Source organism: Nematostella vectensis, chromosome 14, assembly GCF_932526225.1.
Source record: "Nematostella vectensis chromosome 14, jaNemVect1.1, whole genome shotgun sequence".
Classification (NCBI taxonomy): Eukaryota; Metazoa; Cnidaria; class Anthozoa; order Actiniaria; family Edwardsiidae; genus Nematostella; species Nematostella vectensis.
Window position 1 is genome coordinate 10535293 of NC_064047.1, and position 22889 is coordinate 10558181.

At 39.8% G+C, this 22889-nt stretch overlaps 1 protein-coding gene across 3 annotated transcripts; it reads right to left on the reverse strand.

Annotated features, from left to right (window-relative positions):
- Nucleotides 1-8723: 8723 nt before the first annotated feature.
- Nucleotides 8724-20309, reverse strand: LOC5503166. Of its 3 annotated transcripts, none has more exons than XM_032371456.2 (12): nt 19589-20309; nt 18560-18598; nt 18191-18343; nt 17574-17792; nt 16371-16495; nt 15870-15995; nt 14624-15103; nt 13879-14397; nt 13371-13599; nt 12467-12787; nt 11429-11681; nt 8724-10103 (listed from the first exon to the last, which is right to left on the reverse strand). In XM_032371456.2, the coding sequence occupies exons 1-12, from the start codon at nt 20141-20143 to the stop codon at nt 9943-9945; spliced, it is 3180 nt and encodes a 1059-aa protein (XP_032227347.2). In that variant the 5' UTR covers nt 20144-20309; the 3' UTR covers nt 8724-9942. The 3 variants fall into 3 exon arrangements, with proteins under 3 accessions (XP_032227347.2, XP_001624267.2, XP_048578171.1); XM_001624217.3 differs by having other exon boundaries at nt 8724-10106; XM_048722214.1 differs by lacking the exon at nt 8724-10103 and adding an exon at nt 10128-10259.
- Nucleotides 20310-22889: the final 2580 nt, after the last annotated feature.

Here is a 22889-nt window from a genome sequence, read left to right on the forward strand (position 1 = left end):
TCAAGTAGAGTGAATATTACCACTCTGTTGGTTTTTGTGGTTTTGATGTTATCCCTTGTTGACACTTATCCTTTAACCAATGTGGAAGAATTTTATTCCTTCCATTCACAACATTCTTTTAGTACGTTCAGTTTTTCTTTAAAACATGCCGAAGGCCCTTCACATATTATGTTTTTTTTACTTTCTCAGTAATTTGTCTTGAAAATTTTATCTTGGAAATTTTCTATGGGAAATTTTTATCTTGGAAATGTTGTCTTGGGAATTATGTCTTATTGATCACTGGCTTGACACGAGTCCTTGAAGGGTGAACTTTAGAAGCACACTAGCATACACACATTGGCACCAGTCGGGCCAAGACTTGAAGGGTGTTCGGGTTTCCTGTGGTTGACAATCGAAGAAGCCCTGTTCCTTGTCAGCCACACCTATGTTAATATTTTTATTCAAAAAGGGAAGTTATCAAAACAAAGTTTTATGCGTTATTAACAAATTATGCAAGAAAAGAAAGATGATGGAAATGAATGCTTTCTTTCACTTGGTAATTTGCTACGAAGACAAAATGGCGGCTGACATGCCAAGAGATTCTCTCACCTAGCTCTACCCAGACTCTACGCCTGGCCTCTTCTGTGTCCATAAAGCACAGGAGCGCAAAAATAACGCCTGGAGCTGACTGCCAATGTTAATGTGTCGGCAATGTGTGCGTCGACAGCGATGACAGCAGAAACCGCGGTGAAGTTAGCAACTAATTCAGCAGCTAATTCAAGTAGTTAAGTTAGCAGCGAATTCAGCAACCAATTTGTACAAAATTTATAACAACGCTCTGATTTAACAAAATCTCGTCTGCAAAAACACAAATCTTATGTATTATGATTGCTTAGTGAACTACCTACAATGAACTACCGACCATTCTACAATTTCGTGGCTTTTCAGATTTTATGCAAATTGAGTAGAAATTGATTATTCATATAAAACTGCTAAATTGGTTATAGTTTGTTGTTTCTTGGGCTTCTTGTGTACAAAAAAAAAGTGAATGAGATGAAAAACAGTAAATATCTTTTACAGGATTAAGAGAATAGTCTTTTTTCTCTTAAAAACGAATACTTTGCTATTATTTACCTCGAGGTCACCTTGTTCTAAACCCGATAAATACCAATGGAGCAAAGTAAAAAAAAAGCATACCCACAGGTCAATTTCCCCAAATCTGGAATAATAAACCTGCAGGGGTGACCAAAGGCTACCGGAAAACTATAGTCTCAATGCCATCTATAGAATTCGGAGCGTGTGGTAGAGCTGCGAACAAGGGGTATTGATGTGTAACTTGAGCACCTTGTTCTAAATCCGATAAATACCAATAGCGCAAAGTGAAAAAAGACATATCCACAGGTCGATTTCCCCAAATCTGGAATCATAAGCCTGCAGGGGTGACTAAAGGCTATCGGAATACTATAGTCTCAATGACATCTATAGAATTCGGAGCGAGTGGTAGAGCCGCGAATGTAGGGTATTGATGTGTAACTTGAGCATTTTTTTCTAAACCCGATAAATACCAATGGAGCAAAGTAAAAAAAAGCATATCCACAGGTCGATTTTCCCAAATCTGCAATCTTGAGCTTGCAGGGGTGACTAAGGGCTATTAGAAAACTATAGTCGCAATGCATAGAATTAGGAGCGTGTGGTAGAGCCGCGAACATGGGGTATTGATGTGTAATATGAGCACCTTGTTCTAAACTCGATAAATACCAATTGCGCAAAGTAAAAAAATACATATCCACAGGTCGATTTCCCTAAATCTAGATTAATAAGCCCTTTCTGTATTTGATTTGAAAAGAAAAGGACTATTCTGTTAATCCTGTAAAAGATATTTACTCTTTATCATCTCATTTACTTGGCTTTTGCATTAGGAAGCCCAAGAAACAACGAAACTATAACCAATATAGCAGTTTTATATGAATAACCAATTTCTACGTAATTTGCATAAAATCAGAAAAGCAACGAAATTGTACAATGTTCGGTAGTTCACTAAGCAATCATAATACATAAGTTTTATGTGTTTGCAGACGAAATTTGGTTAAATCAGAACGTTATTTTTAACTTTTGTTTGAATTGGTTGCTGAATCCGCTGCTAACTTCACTACTTGAATTAGCTGCTGAATTAGTTGCTAACTTCACCGCGGTACAGCAGAAGCATGGGTAGATTCCTAAATGTTAACCGCTTAATAATACAGGGAAAATATTTGCTACAATTCAAACGTTATGAATTCACCTATTTCATATAAGGTTGCACTTGGATAGACTTTTAATTCGTGGCGTGTTGAACAGCTGTTTTGAATGAAGCTGTGTCAATCTTTTTTTATGTGCCTGGAATTAAAACATTGACAGGCTTTCAGAGACCAGGGTTTATTTGCATAGTGTCTTATTTGCAAGTTGGATCAACAAGCTTATTTGTAAGGTTGTAGACTATCCAGGTTACGTTCACCCCCGCGTGACCTTTGGCAGCGCCCGCAGCCTCCCCCCCCCTTAACTTTCCTATGGCCCGTCCAGCATAAGGTCAAGCTGTACTTGTAAACCATGTTATAGGCCAGTTTGACGAGTCACGTTATCATAGTGCATGACATAAGACCTACGTGACCCGGGTAATAACAACGTGCAATGTGCTTGAACTGACGAAATTTGCTGCGTCATGAAACTTGAACATTCCACCCGTTGTGATTCACAGGTAACTTTAGACTGACGGGTATAAGGCTAAGTCACCCCTTTTATCATTACCAGTTTACAAAACGTTTGACGTTTGATAACGACGAGGCAACGTGAGAACGGCAAAAAAATATCTTTGCTGTTTGTTTTTCGTCGGGTTGAACGACAAAGGATTCATGACATCTCTGAAAAGAACGTGTTATTGATTGCAACGTCTAACGTAATCCTAAGGCATAGGTCAAACCCCTGCTTTTGATGTGCTTTGCTACATGCAAATGATCTAAGTCGATCCATGCCCATATTCACTATTTGCATCTGGGGCGGGCGGTACACAAAAAGAACGGCGTTTCCCTGGCCTTGGTCATCTACGAGTTCGGCTCTCTGAGATGCCTTCTAAGCCATCGAATCAGCGGGTGAATATGCCTTACAAGTTTTGGTTTTGTACAGTACACCGACTGTGTGCTGGAATAGACTTAGACTTAGACCATAGAAGAAATAAATAATTTATTTCCCAAACGCCAAACATATATATTCAGTTCACACTATAAGACAGGCATATTACTCTATAATACATAATAAATATAACCAGATCAGTTATCCTTTTTCCGGCTTATACCGGGGTTTGCACTAGGCCAAACTATCCAAGCATACTCCACCCAAGAAGAGCATTTGTTCGCTATTTAATGTCACTCAATAAATGAAAACATACGGCAGGATTTGCTGAGAGGGGTTGAGCGGCCACATGGAAAAGGATAGCATTTGACGATCCATCAATAAGAAAAGACCCAATTTTGGACGCGACCAACGAGGGGTGTAAGCGCACTTTGCGAGAATAGGCGACTGTGTACTAAGAAATCACATGACTTTTTAAGTTCGGGCGTTTTGTGGCAAAAAAAAATAAAATAAAAAAAATTCAGCGCTTGGGAATCAGCCAGAATTAGTTTCTCTGTCAGAGAGGGCTGATTTTGATAAGATTTTGGATTTTCTTAACACTCTGGCGTGCGGGCTGCAGCCGTTTCTAAGGGTTATTTTGACGTCAATTCCGGTGAATTTCTTAGTGCAAGTCGCATATTGCCGTTTTTGTCGAGACAATAAATGTCAATGTCATTCAAACACCTTATCGACGCTCATGGGTGTCGGCTGATATCGCGGCATTCGCAAGTACCGACACTTCTTCAACACTTCGAAGCTATTGTGTTCGTCAATGTCTTCGCCATTCTCGTGAAGTGCATCGCTGACAATATTAAAACTCGGGTGAAATAGCATTGGATTAAGGTTTGTGCGACGTATTGGAGTAATGTTGGAATGATAACGAACCAAACGCCCACTCAAGGGGGGAGGAGTAGGGATTCTAAGCTTATCTGCTTGTCGCTGAGAATATCGGCGTCGAATAAGCGGCGAATCTAGCCGAAGGTTTTCCGAGTCCTCCTCCGGAGCCATCGGCGTATCTTCGAACGTAATAGTTTCTTGAGAAATGATATTATTATTCAGTGGGGCTATCTTTAGCGAAGCTTGCGGCATATGTTCTTGTGCAAGGGCACTCAGTTTGTTTACCAATCCTCTCTTTTCGCTTAATTTCTCGGGTTTTCGTCGCATCCAAAGGAATTCCCCAAGCTTAGCATTCGCTCCTTTGCGCTCCTTGTTTCTTTGAGTGGGCTCGTATTTCTCTTGTATCCACTTCAACTCTGTTGGCCTTTCCTTGAGAGACCAGCTTCTTCTAACTCCAGCATTAGCACCGGCTTTCGTGTGATTGTTCTGCTCCTTCCCGCGTAAACCGCTCACGTTATTTAACCCGCCTCTGTGAGCGCCTTCTCTACCGTTCCCCCTGTTACTCGGTCTCGTTAATTTGTTACAATCAACAATAAAAGGCAAGCGCAAATCCCACAGATGATCGAAATCGCTGCCTGCCTCGGAAATAGTGGACATTTTCGAGTCACTTCGGCCCTCGTCATGGTGCTCATGTTTGAATAATTCAATCTCGCTATCCAAGTGTTGTATTGAGTTACGTTTCTCGTGGTCCAGATGATGTATTGTTTTGTCGAGGTATTTCTCCTCGCGAGAGATTGCATTTACCACTGAATTGCCATAAAGTACAAAGCTCTCTCCTTCAGTTGTACGATGACAAAGGCGACGCATATAGTTCTTCTTTGAAGTCGATATTCTACTCATAATCACACTACAAAATCGCTCTTAACTCCTATCTTCCTCTCTGCTGACTTCTCGGAATTGCACAATTTAACGCTTTTTCCGCCAGACAGAAAAAGGTGCACCGTTTTTTTTTTTTTTCACGTCTTTGACCCTGCCTGATATCACCACTATTAATGCCCTGATTAACTCGTCTTCTGTTAGCAAAACTTAAACATCACAAAATATGCTTGCATCTCCTGAAAATAAGGGGTTTTCCTTGTGGTCCGTATTTCCTTCTTGCCCCTGATTGTTCCGATACGTTTGTCTAGTTTGTAGGTTCTTACGTCGAGTAGTCTCCAAGCGCATTTGCTGTCAAGTCTCTTGATAGCTTTATGAGCTGCTTGGGGCCTCAGCAGGTCTTATATTTGAGCCGGTGATATCAAGGGAGCATTTTCACGGCTGGCTATTGACATGTGTCAGCACGCGACACGTTTTTTACGACTTTCAACCGTGCATGATAAGGCGCATGCAGACGAGATGCAACTTTACCCGCTGAAAGGTCACTGTGATGTCTGCACTCATAATAACAGGGTCAGACTTAAATATTTGTCAGGGATTCTGAGGAAAAGAGTATTTAGTTTTCTTGACCTGACATTTTCTCGCCTTGTTTGCTTTTTCTTTTTTCTCGCTGCGATGTCGTCTTCCGCGATGTTTGGTCTCGTGTGCTAAAAGTAGGTCAAGCTTGAAAATACGGCGGTAAAAGTGCACTTTATTTGGAACCGTCATGTTTATCATTTTTTTCTGGAAAAGAAAGAACTGTTTTTCAAGACTGTTTTTTATGTCTAGACACTCTATTGAAGCACCTAGCTTCGTGTGTCACCTATTTTCAATCGTCATTTTTTTCCTTTTGCAGACTAAGGCAGACATGCAAATGAATCTAAGTCGATTGTTTTATCTTCATATTTGCACGCATTTGCATTGAATACGGCTCATGGATAATACGACGATTGAACTTAGCCTTAGCTGCTGAGTATTTCAACAAGAGAGAGGAAGCAACTGTCGCTTAACGGCAATTTTTACGTCTGCGCTCCCAACACAATAGCCATAAGCTGTGATATTTATCAGGAAAAAACAAATTGCTTTGGAGACCTAGTGTTTCAACTAGCAAAAGTAACTGTCATGAGAAAAGACGCGAGATCAGTTAAACATGGCATCCTGTGGCTATATCGAGCTGCAGGCAAATGATCAAATGTGCACCGCTGATCTCGGCATATAGCTTCGCTGACCTCGGGCAATTTTTTTTTTCGGCAAAGAGGCACGGTTAGTCTTTAGGTACGCACGAACGCAGGCAAACTCAATCAATTTAGTGACATTTGAAAGGACACGAATTGTGTCTATTGAACTATTAATCGTTCAAACAGCACAGCATTCTCAGGAATTGCTCAAAATACTTTTTATCCCCCCCTAGGGCATAGCCAAGGGCGCATTTATCACGTCATTTCCTCGGAGCAGTGTTTCAAAGTTTGTTTAAAGAAACCGTCTCTTAGGCTCTGATGTAGCACGTACAGATATCTCATGAAGCGCTCGATATGAGCTCCGTAACCTTACATATGGATATTCAAGGCTAGATATTGAAAGCATGATAAATATGTGGCATAAGAATGCATATCTTTTTTACGTTTCATTTCTGTTCACGCTCAATCATCTTAATTTTAATTAGTTAAATCGGCTTGGCTTTCTTGGCTTCCACCGGCAAAGAGTGTGTCAATTCTTTCAGAAAGATTCTTTTTCAAAGTAATATCATGACGTCACATTTCAAACCTCTTAGAATTCCGAAAAGGGACCTAAGCATGAACGAATATCATTTGTCACGTTTCCCCTACCGTTATCATCATAGTTTAACTAGCCATCTAATATTTTCTTGTAGCTTCTTTAAAGGGGCTGTGTTATCAGTTATGCGCATCTTATTTGTCCATCACATTTAACGCAGCGGCTATGCCCGAAAGTTTTCAATTTATTCAAATAACCCAGTAAAAATTGTCTTCCTAGTGACTTCAAACTATTCTATATTTGTTGAGTAAAGGTAAGCGAATCTGAATTGAACTTTGTTGTCGGTATTGAAATGAGTCCCAACTGTCGGGCATAAAGCCACTGAGCAGATTTTAGGCCCTCCGTCGCCCACCCTAAGGGTTTGGACTATAATTGAGTGTTTTAATAATTTAGCGTATAACAAGGAGAACCATAATGATTCACGTAGGATTTTCCAGGTTAGCTTCCGCCTCCTCCTCCTCCTCTAATCAAGTAAACCTACCACTAAAACTTATGAAGTAGTTTGATGGTCTACAAAACTGTTGAAGATGGGCCAAGGCCGCCAAGTATAGTCTTTTGACTTATCTTTTTTTTCCCTTAACAATTTTGACCCTGTTTAACTAAGCTTTTCAGCAAGATAGCTGCTTTATCTACGAGACAATAAGCACATTTCTCTCCTTCATTTTGAGTACCTTTTGGCAAAACCTAAAAAATGCGGAGTCATTTGACGTTTGCTAAATGAGATCCCTCATCCTTGTTTACTCAAGATAAACTAGCGATAAGAATGTTTAATCCCCTTATACGGGTGATAACTCTTGGCCAGAAGACTTGAAATCCTTTATTTGGGAATGCGACATGAGAGTTAAAAAAAACATTACTGATATTGAGTTGGTTCGTCAGGATTGGTGCCAATTCTTTTCAAAGTTGTTTATCATTTCTTATCAATTCAACAAGACCATGGCTGTTTTCGAGGTACCGCTACGGCTTCTTAAATGGCAACAAACAGAAAGTAATTTGTTTGGACGTGTTTCGAGTATGTATACATCTATTTCAATAAAGGTTGTCAGTGCAAATGGCAAATGGTGACGGCAAATGGCAGTTCTACGACCGAAAGTAACCATGCGTCTCGAAGAATATGGATAAATCAAAAGAATTATCCATTAAAGGTTACCAATGCTTGGCTGTGACGTTGCTGAACCTTTAATTTTACGAATAATTAGTGCCCATAAGCCATTTACTATTCGCAATTTGCACTGACAACCTTTAATGAAATAGGTATATATTAGAAAAAAAGATGGTAATAATGCCCCCCAAACCCCCCCCCCCCCCCCCCCCCCCGAAACAAACGGCACGAAGAAAGTTAGGTCAAGGATTGCTATGGTACCTAGAGAGAAATTCCTTGATGCGGATAATCTCTATTCAAAGATGCCTATAACGTAACTAAGCTGTCATAGGTTTGGTATACATACGTGACTTCCATCCTTGGATTAAGGCAATAAGAAAAACACGAGTATGACTCATTTTGTAAGAAGATTGTGAATCGACCAATTCAATAATCAGCCTTTAACGTCATTAACCCTATCGTCTTTAACCCTATTCAGACTATTCTTTAAGCACCCCCCTCCCCTCCGGGAAAATTGCTATAACTTATGAACCATAGCAGCTAAAAGGCTAAAACTTGGTGACTTTCCCCAAGATATATTGACATGTCGAGAAGACACTCCATGTTACCATGGCAACCGTTTTTCACACATAGGTTTCCCAAAAACTGAAAAGTAGTGAATTTTCCTATTTTGGTCCTGTTTTTCAGATTTAAATGCCTCTTTTGACTTTATAAGTTTGTTTAGGTGACCAGTTTCACAACAGCGCTATAATTTTTTTACTTCGGATATTTGGGAGGAGGGGTGGCTAAATTTTGCTTTCTCAAAGCTGTTGTTAAAAAAGTCACAAGATTTAATAGATGACACTAGTGTTGTAACCATTAATTGTTTTTAAATGTCGGACTTTATTTGTGAATAACCGTTGTGTCTTCAAAACCGATAACATAAGTAGCTAATTGAGATTCCTAAAAAGAATGTCGATAAACCACTCCTTTATTGTTTGTTATTAAAATACAACGTTTATTCGAAAGGAAGCTTCAAACTAACAATCTAAGAGTTAAGTCTGGTACGTTATTGACTTGGTTAATCGCTTGAATGAATTAAAGGATGGAAATGAATGTTTTGCGTGAATCGGCATTGAGCGGGAGTATAAAATGACAGCGTGACATTCGCCTTCTTTAAATTCATTATTATAACATGACCGGCTATTATCTTAATCCTCTTGTTATGCCATGTCCTGAGGATTTCTGTCGGATTGACTCTGCATTCTTTTAAAATAAAAGCCCTTGACGACTCTTGATTAATAAACCGGCTTCCTGTACATGTCTAACTTCCTTTGTCATACTAAAAATAGTCAAGGTCTTTTTAAGCATTCGTTGTTAAAGAGTTCCTTTTTTTTATCATGGAATGCAAGGAAACCCGTAGCAGCATACAGTCGACCTTGATACTAAAACTCTTCGTACCGGAATATAGGAGGTTTTGGCCCATGTGAGATCACACGACTTTTTGGTTGACAAACACTTTCGCCCACAGGCTTTTAGTGGCAAAATTACAGCAACTAAAAATCAACTTATTTAGCGCTTAAGAATAAAGCCAGATTTTTTTATTACTTTTTTTTCTTTTATAGGCGGACGCAGGGTTTCTTTTGGCTTGGATTTGCCACCTGGAGATCACGTGATCTCTAACACAAGTCCCCCTGGCGTAGTTTCTCGGTGAGGGTCCTGAGGGGAACGAGATTTTTCAAATATTTTCTTGTTTATGCTGAAAACGTTGTTTTAAGGCTCCCATCCCTTCTAAATTTGTTCCCTTTTTTAAGCCCACCCTCCCCTGTATAATATACATTATAATAATAATAATTTGTTAAAGCTTTATTTGCTCTTTTTCCCCGAAATCTTTCAAATGTATAACCTATTATTAACAACAATTATAATAATAATTTGTTAAAGCTTCATTTGCTATTTTCCCCCAAATTCTTCCATATGTACAAAAAAAAAAAAAAACAAAAAAAAAAAACAAACGGCAAACGACTGATAGTCCAAATAACAAGTCGATCTTTTTAAAGATGATATATTCTATATTTTGAAGATATCCAAATCCCTTTATGTTTGTTATGTTCTGAACTGTATTTATCGTTTACTTAACTGGGAGACCTGTGCACACAGGGAGACTCCAGGATTTCTTTCAAAGATATCTGCATCTGTTCATATACTATTTATTAGTATCTGACGTTAAATTTCTTCAGCACTTTGACCACCTTGTCCTGTCCTTTCCACTTCTCCACTACATGGTCCCACACGTCCTCGTCTGTATGAGTCCGCGAGCGTTTTTTGGACCGGCCAGCGGCGCGTTTGGACCGCATATACGACGGGGAAGTAACTGTTAAAATTAAATTTACATGGTATTTCAAATATGATTATCCATAGTAAGACCCCATTATTTGTAGTTGTTTTTGTAAAAGTAAACAATAACTAAAGAATTCTTAAAAGACTGATTCTGATACTCAGTGGCCATATCGAGCAAACCTCGTCAGCGCTGAAAAATAAATAATTTAATATTATTTATTACAGTTTGTTTATGTATTTTATGTTTATTTGTGTTTTATGTTTGTTTGTGTTTTATGTTTATTTGTGTTTTATGTTTGTTTGTGTTTTATGTTTATTATTGATGACTTGCAGGGGCGAATCCAGGAGCTCCAAAAAGGGAGGGGGGGGCGGGGGGGGGGGGGGGGGGGTGAAGCAAGGGTTTCAAGAAGGAGGGGGGGGGGGGCGGATGCAATGTTCTTCTGTATATTCCCCTATATGAAGAAAACGTTGTCGTTTTGGGGGTCTGGTACCGAGGAAACTTTTCTTTACAGGGCCCTTATCAACTAACTAAAGATGGTCACAGTTACTGTTTTTCACAGTTTACGAAGCTACTGGGGTACGCTCACCTTTAAAATAACAAGAATCATGCAGATTTTCCAAATAAGGAATATATTAGTTTCATATATGGAAGTGACCGCGTTTGTCAAAAACGACAATTTTGGGCTTAATTTTCTTGATATTTATCACTTGTTATTTTTAAGCTAAATATCTGAAATTAGGGAAGGGGGGCCCTGGGCCCGCTAGGCCCCACCCCTAGATCCGCCCCCTGACTTGAATTCTTACGAATAATTGGTACTTATGAGCACCAGGTTCACCTAAACTGCTAATTGGCATCTGCCAATGATTATTTTAACAAATGTATATTTTTTCTCCGTCTGAATGATTTATGTGAGACTAGGGCGAAATGGTGTATTTCTGAAGTATTGGAAACAATATTTAAAATGGCTGTCACAACAGATGCATGAAAAGAAGATTTGCTGGAAGTTCGCGCGAAATTTACCATCGTACCAAGCAAGAAAAGGACTGTATTGGACTTCCATGAATTGTATGCTGTGTAATAGTTAACACGCGCATTTCAATCAATCTTGTTTTGAAAACTGTCGTTTCTCTAGTAGTCTGTTGTTTTTTCGGTTCTTTTTTTATGGCACTAAACAGTGCATATTGCACATAAACTTACAGGAATTCTTGTTTACTACGATTTTACTGACCACCAGTTTAAAAAATAGGCCCAGATCCCAACGTTTTAGAGCATCACAGGCTTCCCACGCGCTCTCCTATGCTCTCTTAGGCAATTAAGAAAAACGAAAGACAATGACTCATATATTAACTTTGGTATACCTTTGGCAAATGAGGTGAGAGTGTACCCAGCCTCCTCCTTAACCAGTCCCTCCTTGTAATCATTGAGCGCCATGACAAGACTCATGCCACCGTGAGCGAAGAATAACTGCTTGAGAGACTGGTCACTAGACACCAGGCTACGCACGACCACAAGTCCTAGGGCTTGGTACTCAGCTTCCTGTTCGTTACCCCGGATGTAGTCGATGATGCGGTTAAAACAGCCGAGCTTGACTAATTTGAGTCTGCTGTCATCCTAAGGGGAGAAGTGACAGGTCAAGATAGCTAGTGTTTTAATATGTGTCAACTTTTTAAATGTCCTGATCTTGGGATATCGTATACTTTATTTGTAAAACTGGCATTTATTTTCAATTTGCAAATAGCTTAAACAGTTCTTTAACTCAAACTTAAACTCTAAAATCTGACTTATTTGTTTATTAAAGAGCCTCAGACAGAAACGAAAATTAAGTTCATACGAATATTAATATCCAAAAAATACTTTTTAGGGAATTTCGAATATCATTTTTCGTGAACTGAGGATCTATCTTTAAGGGGAGGGTCATTATTTAACGTCACAATAGATGCAATACTTTCTCTATAGACTAAAGATGGTCAGAGTCACTGTTTTTCTCTTCTGATTACAAGTCATAAAGTTTACGAAGCCCCTGTGATACGACAACCTTAAAAATGACAAGAATCATGCAGCTTTTCCAAATAAGTAATATAATAGTTTCCTTATATGGAAGTGACCGCGTTTGGCTAAAACGAATATTTTGGCTGAACTTTCTTGATATGACGACTAAAGTATAAAATTTCAACAACAACAAAATTCAACTTAGCAGCCACCCCCCCCCCCCCCCCCGTACAGAAAGCTTTGAAACTTTTATATGATTACTATTAAACAAAAGTTAACATCAATATCATAAAATTAAATGTGTGACAGTTATCGAGAAAGCAAATTTAACATTTAAAATCGGCATCATTATTATCTTTGACAATCATTATTGCTTTCCTTCAATATTACACGAAATGTCGACATACCTCTCCATTTATAACAGCTTCGCGGATAACCATTAATGACGCTCGCCCCAATCCCGGCGCGGCCGGCGGCCCTAGCAAATCTAAGAGGTACGCCCCACAATATTGTACCACGTGACGAGCACTCACGTGACCAAGATGCACAGACTTTGTCTTGGAGTTGCCAGGCACGCTGCTAGTCGGCCGCTGGCTCTCTATGTTAGCGCGCGTCTGGGCAGGAGGATCTTGTCCCCAGGCCTCTCTCGGTTGTGCTTGATGGCCACTGGCTTGCTTTGATTTCTTTTGTACGTGCATAAGGTATCTTATCACTTTAATAACGCTGGTCTATAGGAGAGAAAATCGCGAGATAAACATGGAAGGATTTCAAATACCTTTTTTTAATAGATGCAGCAAGCCCAAATAGTCATGTTCGTGAACCAGAAGAATAAATAAAATACATTAAAAACTGGTATTCGACTTTGCCAAATTTTCGTCTTTAAAAATACTTCTTCAGGGCAGTGAGTTTATTAAGGGAGAGTTGACAGCATCAGGAAAGTGGTCATTTACGTGGACAAGTCAAGAATAAAAATCTTCAGGACTACCAACGAACGAGGGGATAAATCAATAGTTATGGCTGTATGCTGTACGCCTTTCTGGAATCAGAGTCGTTTCGCTAATGCCTGGTTCACACTAGTGACATAACGACGTAACGACATGACGCGCACTCTGTTTAGCACGACATAACGCCACGGACATAATAGTAAAAGAAAAAGAAAAAAACATGTTTTTTTCTCTTATGTCGTTATGTCCATCTCGTTAAGTCGGGCTTATGTCAAAATGTCGAACCATTCACACTTGCCCATGTCGTTATGTCACTAGTGTGCTCCAGAAAAGTGAACACACACACAACCATTGTATCACCACGCACCTGTATATCATAGATTCCACAGGTAACCCATGGCGCCAGGTGCGAAATCACTTTAGCATCCAACAGGCTCTGTTTGATATAGTGAGCCGTCTCGTCCTGAGAAGTAGAACCCAGTCTTCCAGTCAGGGCGGGAGGTGCAACGGTTGTAGTAGTCGGAGATGGACTGGGTGCGCTGCGAACCGGCATAGCTGTGTCTCGGCTACCGACGGAGGCTCGGCTACTAAGGGGCCTGTCACATATCAAGCAATTTTGTTTTTAAAACTGTCGTTCTTCTTACATAGCTTGGTCTAATAATTCTTAGAATAAACATACCGTATTTGAGAATGTGAGGCCCGCTGAAATTACGTTTTACCGCCCTGGGACTGTGTAAATTTCACAAGGTCTAGACACTAACGTTTTATTATTCCCGCGTGCTCGCCCGTGCCTTTTTCATGTCCATTTAGAAAAAAAATATCCTATGCGCTGCATACCTTACTAATGGTCACCAAGGAATAGGCAACAAGCTCACCTTGATCTGCTTTTGCGCCCTTTGCCACTCTTTTTCTTCTCTTTTCCACTATCTTCTTGATGCGCTTGCGCTATTCGAGTAAACCGCACGGCATTCCTCACCATGCTCGCTGACGCCTTGAATGATAAATGCTTTCCTTTGCTATGACTCGTTCTTACTGGTTTTGACTCAAATACGTTCAAATCCTCAACAGACGGGTCAAAACTTGAAGCTGTCGCTTTGACTAAGTACAATAAAAAGTTGATTGTTTCTCGAACGAAATTTAGTTCAGTAGAATGGAAGCCAAAGCTGGGATACTGTTTTCTGGTTTCTTGTTTAGGTTTTGTTGAGGCAAATATAAGTTCTGTCCGCGCGTTTTTCATAGTAGAAACAAGGTCCTTCGGTGGTAGAGTTGTTGGGTCAATCGCGTGGAAAGATGGTGGGTTGATATGCTGTAGTTTGCTACTCAGGAACTGGAGTTGAGTAAAAAGTCGAATACCGCCATATTGGATCAACAAAGCGGCAAGACTGGGATTTGCGCTAAAATAGATATGTAGAAAAAGAAGTTAGATGATATTTTTAAAGAATAAACTTTCGATGAAAAATCCCAAATTTTTTTGTAATATTGCGTGTAACGTTAATATAAAAATATATTTATATATAAATATAAAAATATTATTTGTAGAGAGTGCATCAAAAAAGCCAAACGCTATTATGACAGAATGAACAAAATATAAAGAATACGCGCATATGTTAGTAAACTCACCCGCTGGCCTGAGTACACGTCTTCTCATTACCATTCTCATCTCTGTCCGTCAGCCTGATAAGACTCACCATGGCAACGACAGTATTGGTTAGTACTCTTAAGCTGCTAAGATACCTTGCATCCGGGTTATTTGGCTTTGCTATCCTGCCTTTTGTAAACCCTTTAACGGCTTTATTGACAGGTTCACTAATGCACAACGTCCTTTCATTGCCACATATCGATAGCGAGTCCGTCTGAAAAGCTAACGATAACACTGAAACCATCTCTGCAACGGCTTTCTCCAGCTTTGAAGCTTTAGGGTTATTTAGGAATTTGTTTAATAGTCGAGTTGTCTCCACGGTGATACCAGCAGTAATTGAAGCATGCGTATTGATGGAATCATGTGACGTTGAGAGGTCGGTAAGAGCCTCTAGGACAGCGGTTTTGTCTGGGTTGTTGATTATGTTTTTCATGGCTCTACTAGCATGGTCCCTGACGAACCTGAAAACAAAGTGTTTACTTCGTCACAATCAGGACAATGTATGCAACATATACCTAGTCCCATGCCTAGCAGAAAACGTTGTCGTTTTGGGGGTCTGGTACCGAGAAAATGGTCACACTAACTGTTTTCTCTTCTGGTTACAAGTCATAAAGTTTACGAAGCTCCTGGGGTACGCTCACCTTAAAAAATTTAAAGAATCATGCAGATTTTCCAAATAAGGAATATATTAGATTTCTTATATGGAAGTGACGGCGTTTGGCTCAATTTTCTTGATATGTGTAGTGATTTCATGAGGTCGACCCGTCACTAATAACACCATAAGTAACCTTAAAATTGAAGTGTAAAGCCTTCCTTTAGAAATAATAATTTCCAAATTCAAATTTATAGAATTTCAATATGTTGTTCTTTTACTGTGTCTGCCATCTTAGTTTCTTTTCCGTCGTCCGGAAATATTAGTCTTGAAAAATAGATTCTTTTTTTCCCAAAATCACCATCATTATCATTGTCATCATCGTCGTCATCATCACCAACAACAAACACCGGTAACAACATAATCATCGCCATTATCGTCACCATCATTGTCGTCATCATCATCATCATCATCATCATCATCACCAACATTACCACCATAATCATCATCGTCGTCGTCATCATATATAATCATTGCCATTATCACCAAACATCATCATCATCATTATCATCATCATCATAACCAATATCATGATCATTGTCGTCATCATCATCATAATCGTCATCATGACTTACCTACAGTGTGAGCACGTCATCGCCCACAGCAGATGGCCTAGAGCATGATGGGTAATGACTGGCTGAATACCGGGCTTAAAAAGGGTCAGAGTCGCAAGAAAACGGACTGCCTCTTGTTGCTGGGAGCTGGTAAGTGTAGAAAATAATAATCAATATACTGATCAATATCAAGATCCAACCCAACTTCCTTATTTGGGCAATCATATTTAAGATATTTGTGGTAAGTTGGCCAAAACATAAATAATCATAATATATCTTGCAATTGTTTAGAGAAACAGAGGCAGGGGGAGGGGGGAGGGTGCGCAATCATAGGTACTATATAAAAAAAGCATAGTACTTAAAGATTCCTTGATAAGAAATTCTGACACTGTTTTAATTACAGTCTCTATACTAAAGCCGTGGCCAAACGAAACTCAAATCAGCGCAAGTTGTCTCAAGTTAGAGCGCGGGCTAGTTTGCAATTACAAACGCACTAGCCAATTACAAACGAGCAAACCTCACCAAGTGTTGTATTGGAGAACATTCAGTATCCTTGGCAACACCTCGGCCTCGTGCTTGGCGACAAATCTCTCACAGGAAGTGACGTCGTGTGATATTATACTGTTTAATACCTCAATCGCGTGGCGCTGAAAAAGAATGTAGGGTATTTTATGGGGTCGAGTGCACTGCAAACCCACTATATACTTTATATTTTCGATCGAAACTGGTACAAAATCTCTTGAAATAATTCATCTTTAGATTTTGGTTAAACAAAAAAAAAAAAAAAAAAAACAAAGGTGTTGTTGACAAGGGGAAGGCAGGGGGTTCTTAGATGTAAACATGATGGGCGATATCCGACAGAGAGCCCGAAAACCGCAAACCTTAAAATACCTAGGACAAAAACTTTCCACAAGATACTTGGTTTTTGATCTCGAATAAATGTAAGTCCACAACTAGCGCGACTAGTATTATCGCGAATACAAAAACACAAGTCTTCTGCTTCACTTACCACATGCTACTAAAATACCGATAAAGTGTAATACAAGAGGAAAATAATGAGAACCAGAAAAGTTAACGATAAGATACGTAGTCCACCCGCCCCCCTCCCCGAACCTCTCCCTCTCAACCCCATCTCCCCCATATCCAACCCCAGCTCTTGGGTTCTTTGACGATGTTTGTTTTGGGTCTAGGTGTGCTCTTAGTGCCACCATATTCTAAAGGTATAACCGGCTGGAATATCTTGACTGACACCAGTATGGAATTAAAAAAAATACTTTCTTTTAATGCATTTATCGTAGAGGGCCTCAAAATATTGAGGAAGAGGCACGATTAAGAAACATTATGAAAATATTGGGGTCATCGCTGGTCATTTCCTTATAATTTTTTAATATATAAGGGGGGGGTTAACCCCAGTATCCCACCCCATGCTACGGCCCATATGAAGAAAACGTTGTCGTTTTGAGGGACTGGTACCGAGGAATCTTAGCTTTTTTTCAGATACTTCCTCCATTGACCAAGGATGGTCACAGTCACTTTTGTTTTTCTCTTCTGAATACAATTCACAAAGTTTGCGAAGCACCTGCGGTACGGCAGTCCTAAAAATGACAAGAATCGTGCAGGTTTTCCAAATAAGGAATATATTTGTTCCCTTATATGGAAGTGACCGCGTTTGGCAAAAACGACAGTTTTCGGCTAAATTTTCTTGATATGCTGCAATATATCTACCTTATGTGCTAATGATTGAACCACGCCGTCAAGTCCGAACTCGATCAACAGCTGTGCCATTTGTGCATGTGAAGCTAAATGATTGACAGCCGTCAAGGCAACGTCACGTAGCTCGTCAGGCACAGGCTCCTGCGCGGTCAGAACGCCGAATAAAGCCTCGGTTCCAGAAATGACCATGGTTTCCATCCACAACTGCGCATGCTCCTCGCGCTTCGTCAGCTGGACAAAAAGTATGCAAACATGAAAAAAAACAAGGCATCTTGATATTTTAACATACACGCTTTGGTCAATTGGATGTTCTAAGTGTTCCAGATAACCACTTCCCTTTACAATACTCATATAGTAATGAAATCCATCCGTTTCTTGGGCAAGCATAAACGCAGCCTGGATTTCACTAGTGAAGAAAGACGTGAAATTTCTACTTCGTGTGCGAAAATCAGGGAGAAAGGAACGCGCAATTGAAGAAAGAAGAAACCGTTTTGTTTCTTCATTCTTCGAAACCATCACTAGTTAAAATAGTACTAAAATGGAGGATTTGGGGTCTTTTTGGAATCCTATTTGTCTGTATTTACTCGCGCTTTTGTGTTTCTTAGTGACTGAGCATGCGTGATTACTACCTGGGCGATACACCTCGCCGCCTCGATCTGCACATGCGCAGTAGCTCCTAGCAGCATCAGGTAGATTAAGTCGTCCATGATGGAATGTTCCAGTAAACTCTTGGCGTTTATGGCGCCTTCGCTTAATTTGGTCAGCAGTATCAGTATGCCACCCTAGAAACAATCACGTGGTAATTATCACGTGATCGGAAAATATAACAGTAGGCGCAAGCTTTAATGTACTAGGCTTTGGAGGTTTTTAGTTACAACCTTTAAAACATGTAGGAATATAGGATAACGATGCCGTCACACTGTTATCCAAGTTTCCAGAGAATATATGATAAAAAAGATAAAAATAAAAAGATAACTATTCTTCAATTAATATTTTACCTGAACGGCCGAGTTATCTGTATCCAACATCTTCAAGGTCTAAATCCAAAACAACAATAACAATATATAAATGAAATATAATGTTACTTCAGATCACTCTTTTTCTATAAGAACGTATAATTTTCAGTTGAGGCTTGGCTGTTCTCATTTTTTGGACAATTTAAGACTGAATATGTTCTTAACGATGTTCTTATATAAGAGTATAATACCCAATAAATTAATAGGAAGAGAATTACACTCATGATCAATAGCAATAATAGGGTTGTTACTATGAGCATAATTTGATTCTGCATTTTATCAGAACGCATCAGGAATAAAACATATTTTTTTCCCGCTACTGAGCCACGGCATGTTCTTAGCATGTTCTTAAAATTTGGTAAAAATCTCAGGCTCGACGTTCTTATAAAAAAGGTTTTTTTAAAAAAAAACAAAAACAGTGTATCGTGATATGTAATGTTGTGTTTAACGAAAATCGTAATTTTTCGGGGACAATTCCAAACGCAGGGAGTGTCGGGGCAGGCCTCAGAGTTGAGGGTGGGGGGGGGGGGGGGGGGGCTCAAGACAAAATTCAAATACACAAAATTTTCGGGCTGGAAATTATTCATTTATAAAGAGGGGGGGATCCGGCAAAGCATGACATGGGAGAGCCTGACATTTTTGAGCTTCTAAAACACAAAGAAACGTGAGAAAAATAACATCCTTGACTCCTTTCCCCATACAATTTTTCCATTTATTTCCATTTCCTTCTGCCCCCCCCCCCCCCCCCCCCCTCCCCCCGTCTTGCCCGCCGTCTATAAGACGTTGGCGCCGTTTGGTACCATTCTTCAGTAAAAGGTGAAACCCAGTGACACACTCATCACTTGAACACGGATATAAATTAAACTACTTGAGAAATCGATCTTTAAAACTTTTTGCATTATATACACTACAACATTGCGATAATAGAAATCAAATATTTCTTTTAACAAATATTGCCCTGATCTTCTGATGTAACGCAATGAAAAATAAAACATAACGCAATCCACCTACCTTGACCGCATCGCTTTCAGTAAGAATCTTGCCACCCGAAAATCTTCGCACAAGCCGAGTTATTGCCGATGTAGCCTCCTTCTGTACACCTCTATCATAACTCTCAATGACCCCCAACAACTCTTCGTACGAGATTTCTATATCATCCTCATCATCTTCAGAAGTCTCAGCAGCTAACTGTTTTCTCGAGCTTTTAAATGAAGCATTATCTTGGCATGAACAAATACAATTCCGTTTAGGAGTTTTATCATCCTTTTTAGCGACCACGACTTTGACTGTGACTATTTTCTCTTTGATAGATCGCGGTGGTGATTTCGGTCGCCTTGGCGAAGTGTATTTAAAGAGTGTAGCAACACGCGACTGTTCCTTAGGCTTGACATAACGGGCCCTCGTTTCGATTTGAAGCTTAGGAATCCGTTCACAAACATCGTTAATACTTCTAGGTGGCCCCAAGTGCCTTCCAGTTATCTCCAAGTATCTAAAATTCCACTGATCCGGCAGCGTTTGGCTAGCATTCTCCAGTGTGAAATCCGCAATCTGTTGCCATAACTCCATACCACATCAAACTAAGGTCACAAGGGGTTTAGCGCTCGAAGTGACTTTAGATTACTATGGCGCGGATGTATCACGTTTCTGATAAAGCCCATGTCAAAATAGTCTGAAGTGACGACTTTATAACTCTGTAATCATTGCCGAAGAGTTATTTGTTGTGAATTACCATGTGAATGAGGTGTATAAACAAAATACAGTTTTGGTAATCCCCTCGGGACATGTGTGTTGTCTGAAGCACTTAGCGGCCTGATTAATAGCCTAATTTAATTTTCATATTTTTTACCTAGAGGAGAAAAAGATCATAAACCAGGCCCGTGTCGTACCCAGGATTTTTGGGGGGGAGGGGGAAGGAGGGAGTGATAAAAATCACTCCCTCATCCCAATCATGAGAACTAGGTAATATATACCTATTTCAAAAAACGTTGTCGGTGCGAAACGGCAAATGGCGATTGGCAAATGGCAGTACTAGGACCGAAAGGAACCATGGGTCTCATTAAATTTCTACTGAATGCTGAAGAATATGGATAAATCAAACAATTATCCATTAAAGATCATCAACGTATGTCTCTGGCATTGCTAGACTTTATTTAACACTTTTAATTTTGCGAATGATTAGTACCCAGAAGCACCGTTCAGGCTTAGAACTACCATTTACTATTTGCCATTCGCCATTTGCACTGACAACCTTTTTTGAAATAGGTGTATGTTGTAACAAGTTTTCAGTAAATATGCCGCAGTCTTATAGTGAAGACCTTCGCTGGCGAGTTATCTGGATGGTACAGTTTCTTGCATTATCTATCGAAGACACTTTCTATGTGCCGCGTACAATTGTAAGGGTATCTGCAAAGATAGGGACAAAAATAGGGACGACAATGGCAACTCGAAAGACGACGGCAGAAAACAATTGAGAATTCAAAGATCCAGAAGTGAAATATCTGAAATGGATTCTCTCTGATACATTTCGGCCTTTTTCTTCAAACGACAACGTGAAAACTCCAAGATTCGTGGTTTAGGGAGGACGGGAACGTGTGCGCTGAAAACTAGACTATCCTTGTTCGCTATGCTAGAAATAAGATTCTAGGTTTTACTATAGTTTTTTGGGGGAATACATAACCGAGTGAATTTTATCCAAACTAAAACTGTGCGCACAGTATGAAAGCTTTTTTGGGTTCTCCCTGCAGTCGGTAGCCGTCGTCGTTGCTATTCCGTTCAAGCACTTTACCATAAGGTTTTCTTTTAGTGTAATGTCGTAAGGGGGTTCTTTACGACAACGTAGAACGTAGACAACGGAGACAGTGTGGATTGAGTAGTTGCTTTAATTCGTCAGTAGTGGTTCCTCCGGGTCGACTGCTCTCTCATTCTGCCTATCTCTGCCTCCCTTTTATACTTGCTCTTCCTATTGACCATTGGGAACCAGGTGAAGTTCCACAGAGTAATTTCCTTTGTGCTGGAAAAGGTGAAAGCCGGTCCCTTTGCGGAAAGGACGGGTGTTGGAAAATATAAATTAGGAAGATGAAAGGATCTCTTTGATGCAAGTAGATGGTTTAAATTCCTAATATAATATTGATTAGAACGATGAAAGAAGTTCTTTGAGGTAAAACAGATGTTTTAAATTCTTAATATAATATTGATCAGTCATTCAGGCAATGGTGTCAACGAAGTAAATGGGACCTGAGGTACCATGTAGATTTCTATTGCCTATTTGTTGGAAAAGTGCTTACGCGGCATTTCTCTAATCTTTTACTAGAAATCATTATGTCAGTAACTTGACAAAAGTTGCGTGACAGTAGCTACGGAGTCCCCGTTTGACACCTCTTACGGCCGGTGCCAAACCTGCTCTTGTTTCCTTTTTTAAGGACGCGCAGATATATATTTAGAAAATTATCAGGCTGTACTGCCATTCAGATAGCGTTCAACGAAGTTCGTGTCGGCGGTAAAGGATGGCAGAGCTTAAAACAACATAGATTACCCATACTACCTCGCGGTATTGGCGCGTGCGGCAGAGCGCTCTTTGACAAAGTTGAAATAGCTGTAAATACAAGTCCAACTCAACCCCTTACCGTACTATGTACATTTTAGACGACTGAATAGACAAGGTGTTTCCATAAAGCGTAAGTGTACTCACTTAATTTCCGCGCATCCTTATTTTCGCGACACTTATTTTCGTGTCACTTTATTTTCGCAAATCTTTTAAAATCGCGAAATTAAAGTGACGCGAAAATTAAGTGCTATAAGAAATTCAAAAGCTAGCAGGTTTGCTTTTTCTTGGCAATTAAAAAATTGTCACACGAAAAATTGCTTCTGCTAGCAGAGACTTCTTTTTTCTGGCTGCTAGCATGGAAAATTGTTCGTGTAGATGCCAACAAATGAATATTGATAACTATTATGCTGTTAAAGTAACGCTGGCTCATAAAAAATCCAATTATTTGATGGCCTATCTCATTATCATCCTTCGGCCTTGGCCGAGATGTCTCGCACAACACTTTGCCTGGCGGTCGGCCATGGCAGATGGCAGGTCCTGCTGCGGGATCACCGTGTAATCGTCGGAAGATCAGCTTGCGAGACCTAATGGTTCGTCGGCTGGGGTTCCACGGGATTAGATACTGGACACTGCTTTCGGGCATCTAATCCTGTGGCCTGTCTACATGTTTAACTAGTTGTCAATTGAAAATTTTCAACTAAAAAATGCTCGTATAGATAGGCCTCATTCGCTCATTTGCTTCAGTTAATATAGCCTGATTGAGATCAT

Coding starts and splice junctions, on each gene's coding strand:
- LOC5503166 (XM_001624217.3), bottom strand. CDS start 20,143: ATGGAGTTATGGCAACAGATTGCGGATTTCACACTGGAGAATGCTAGC. Junction 18,599..19,588: donor CTGAAAGCGATGCGGTCAAG/GTAGGTGGATTG, acceptor TTTTGGATTTAG/ACCTTGAAGATGTTGGATAC. Junction 15,996..16,370: donor GTTCTCCAATACAACACTTG/GTGAGGTTTGCT, acceptor TACACTTACCAG/CTCCCAGCAACAAGAGGCAG.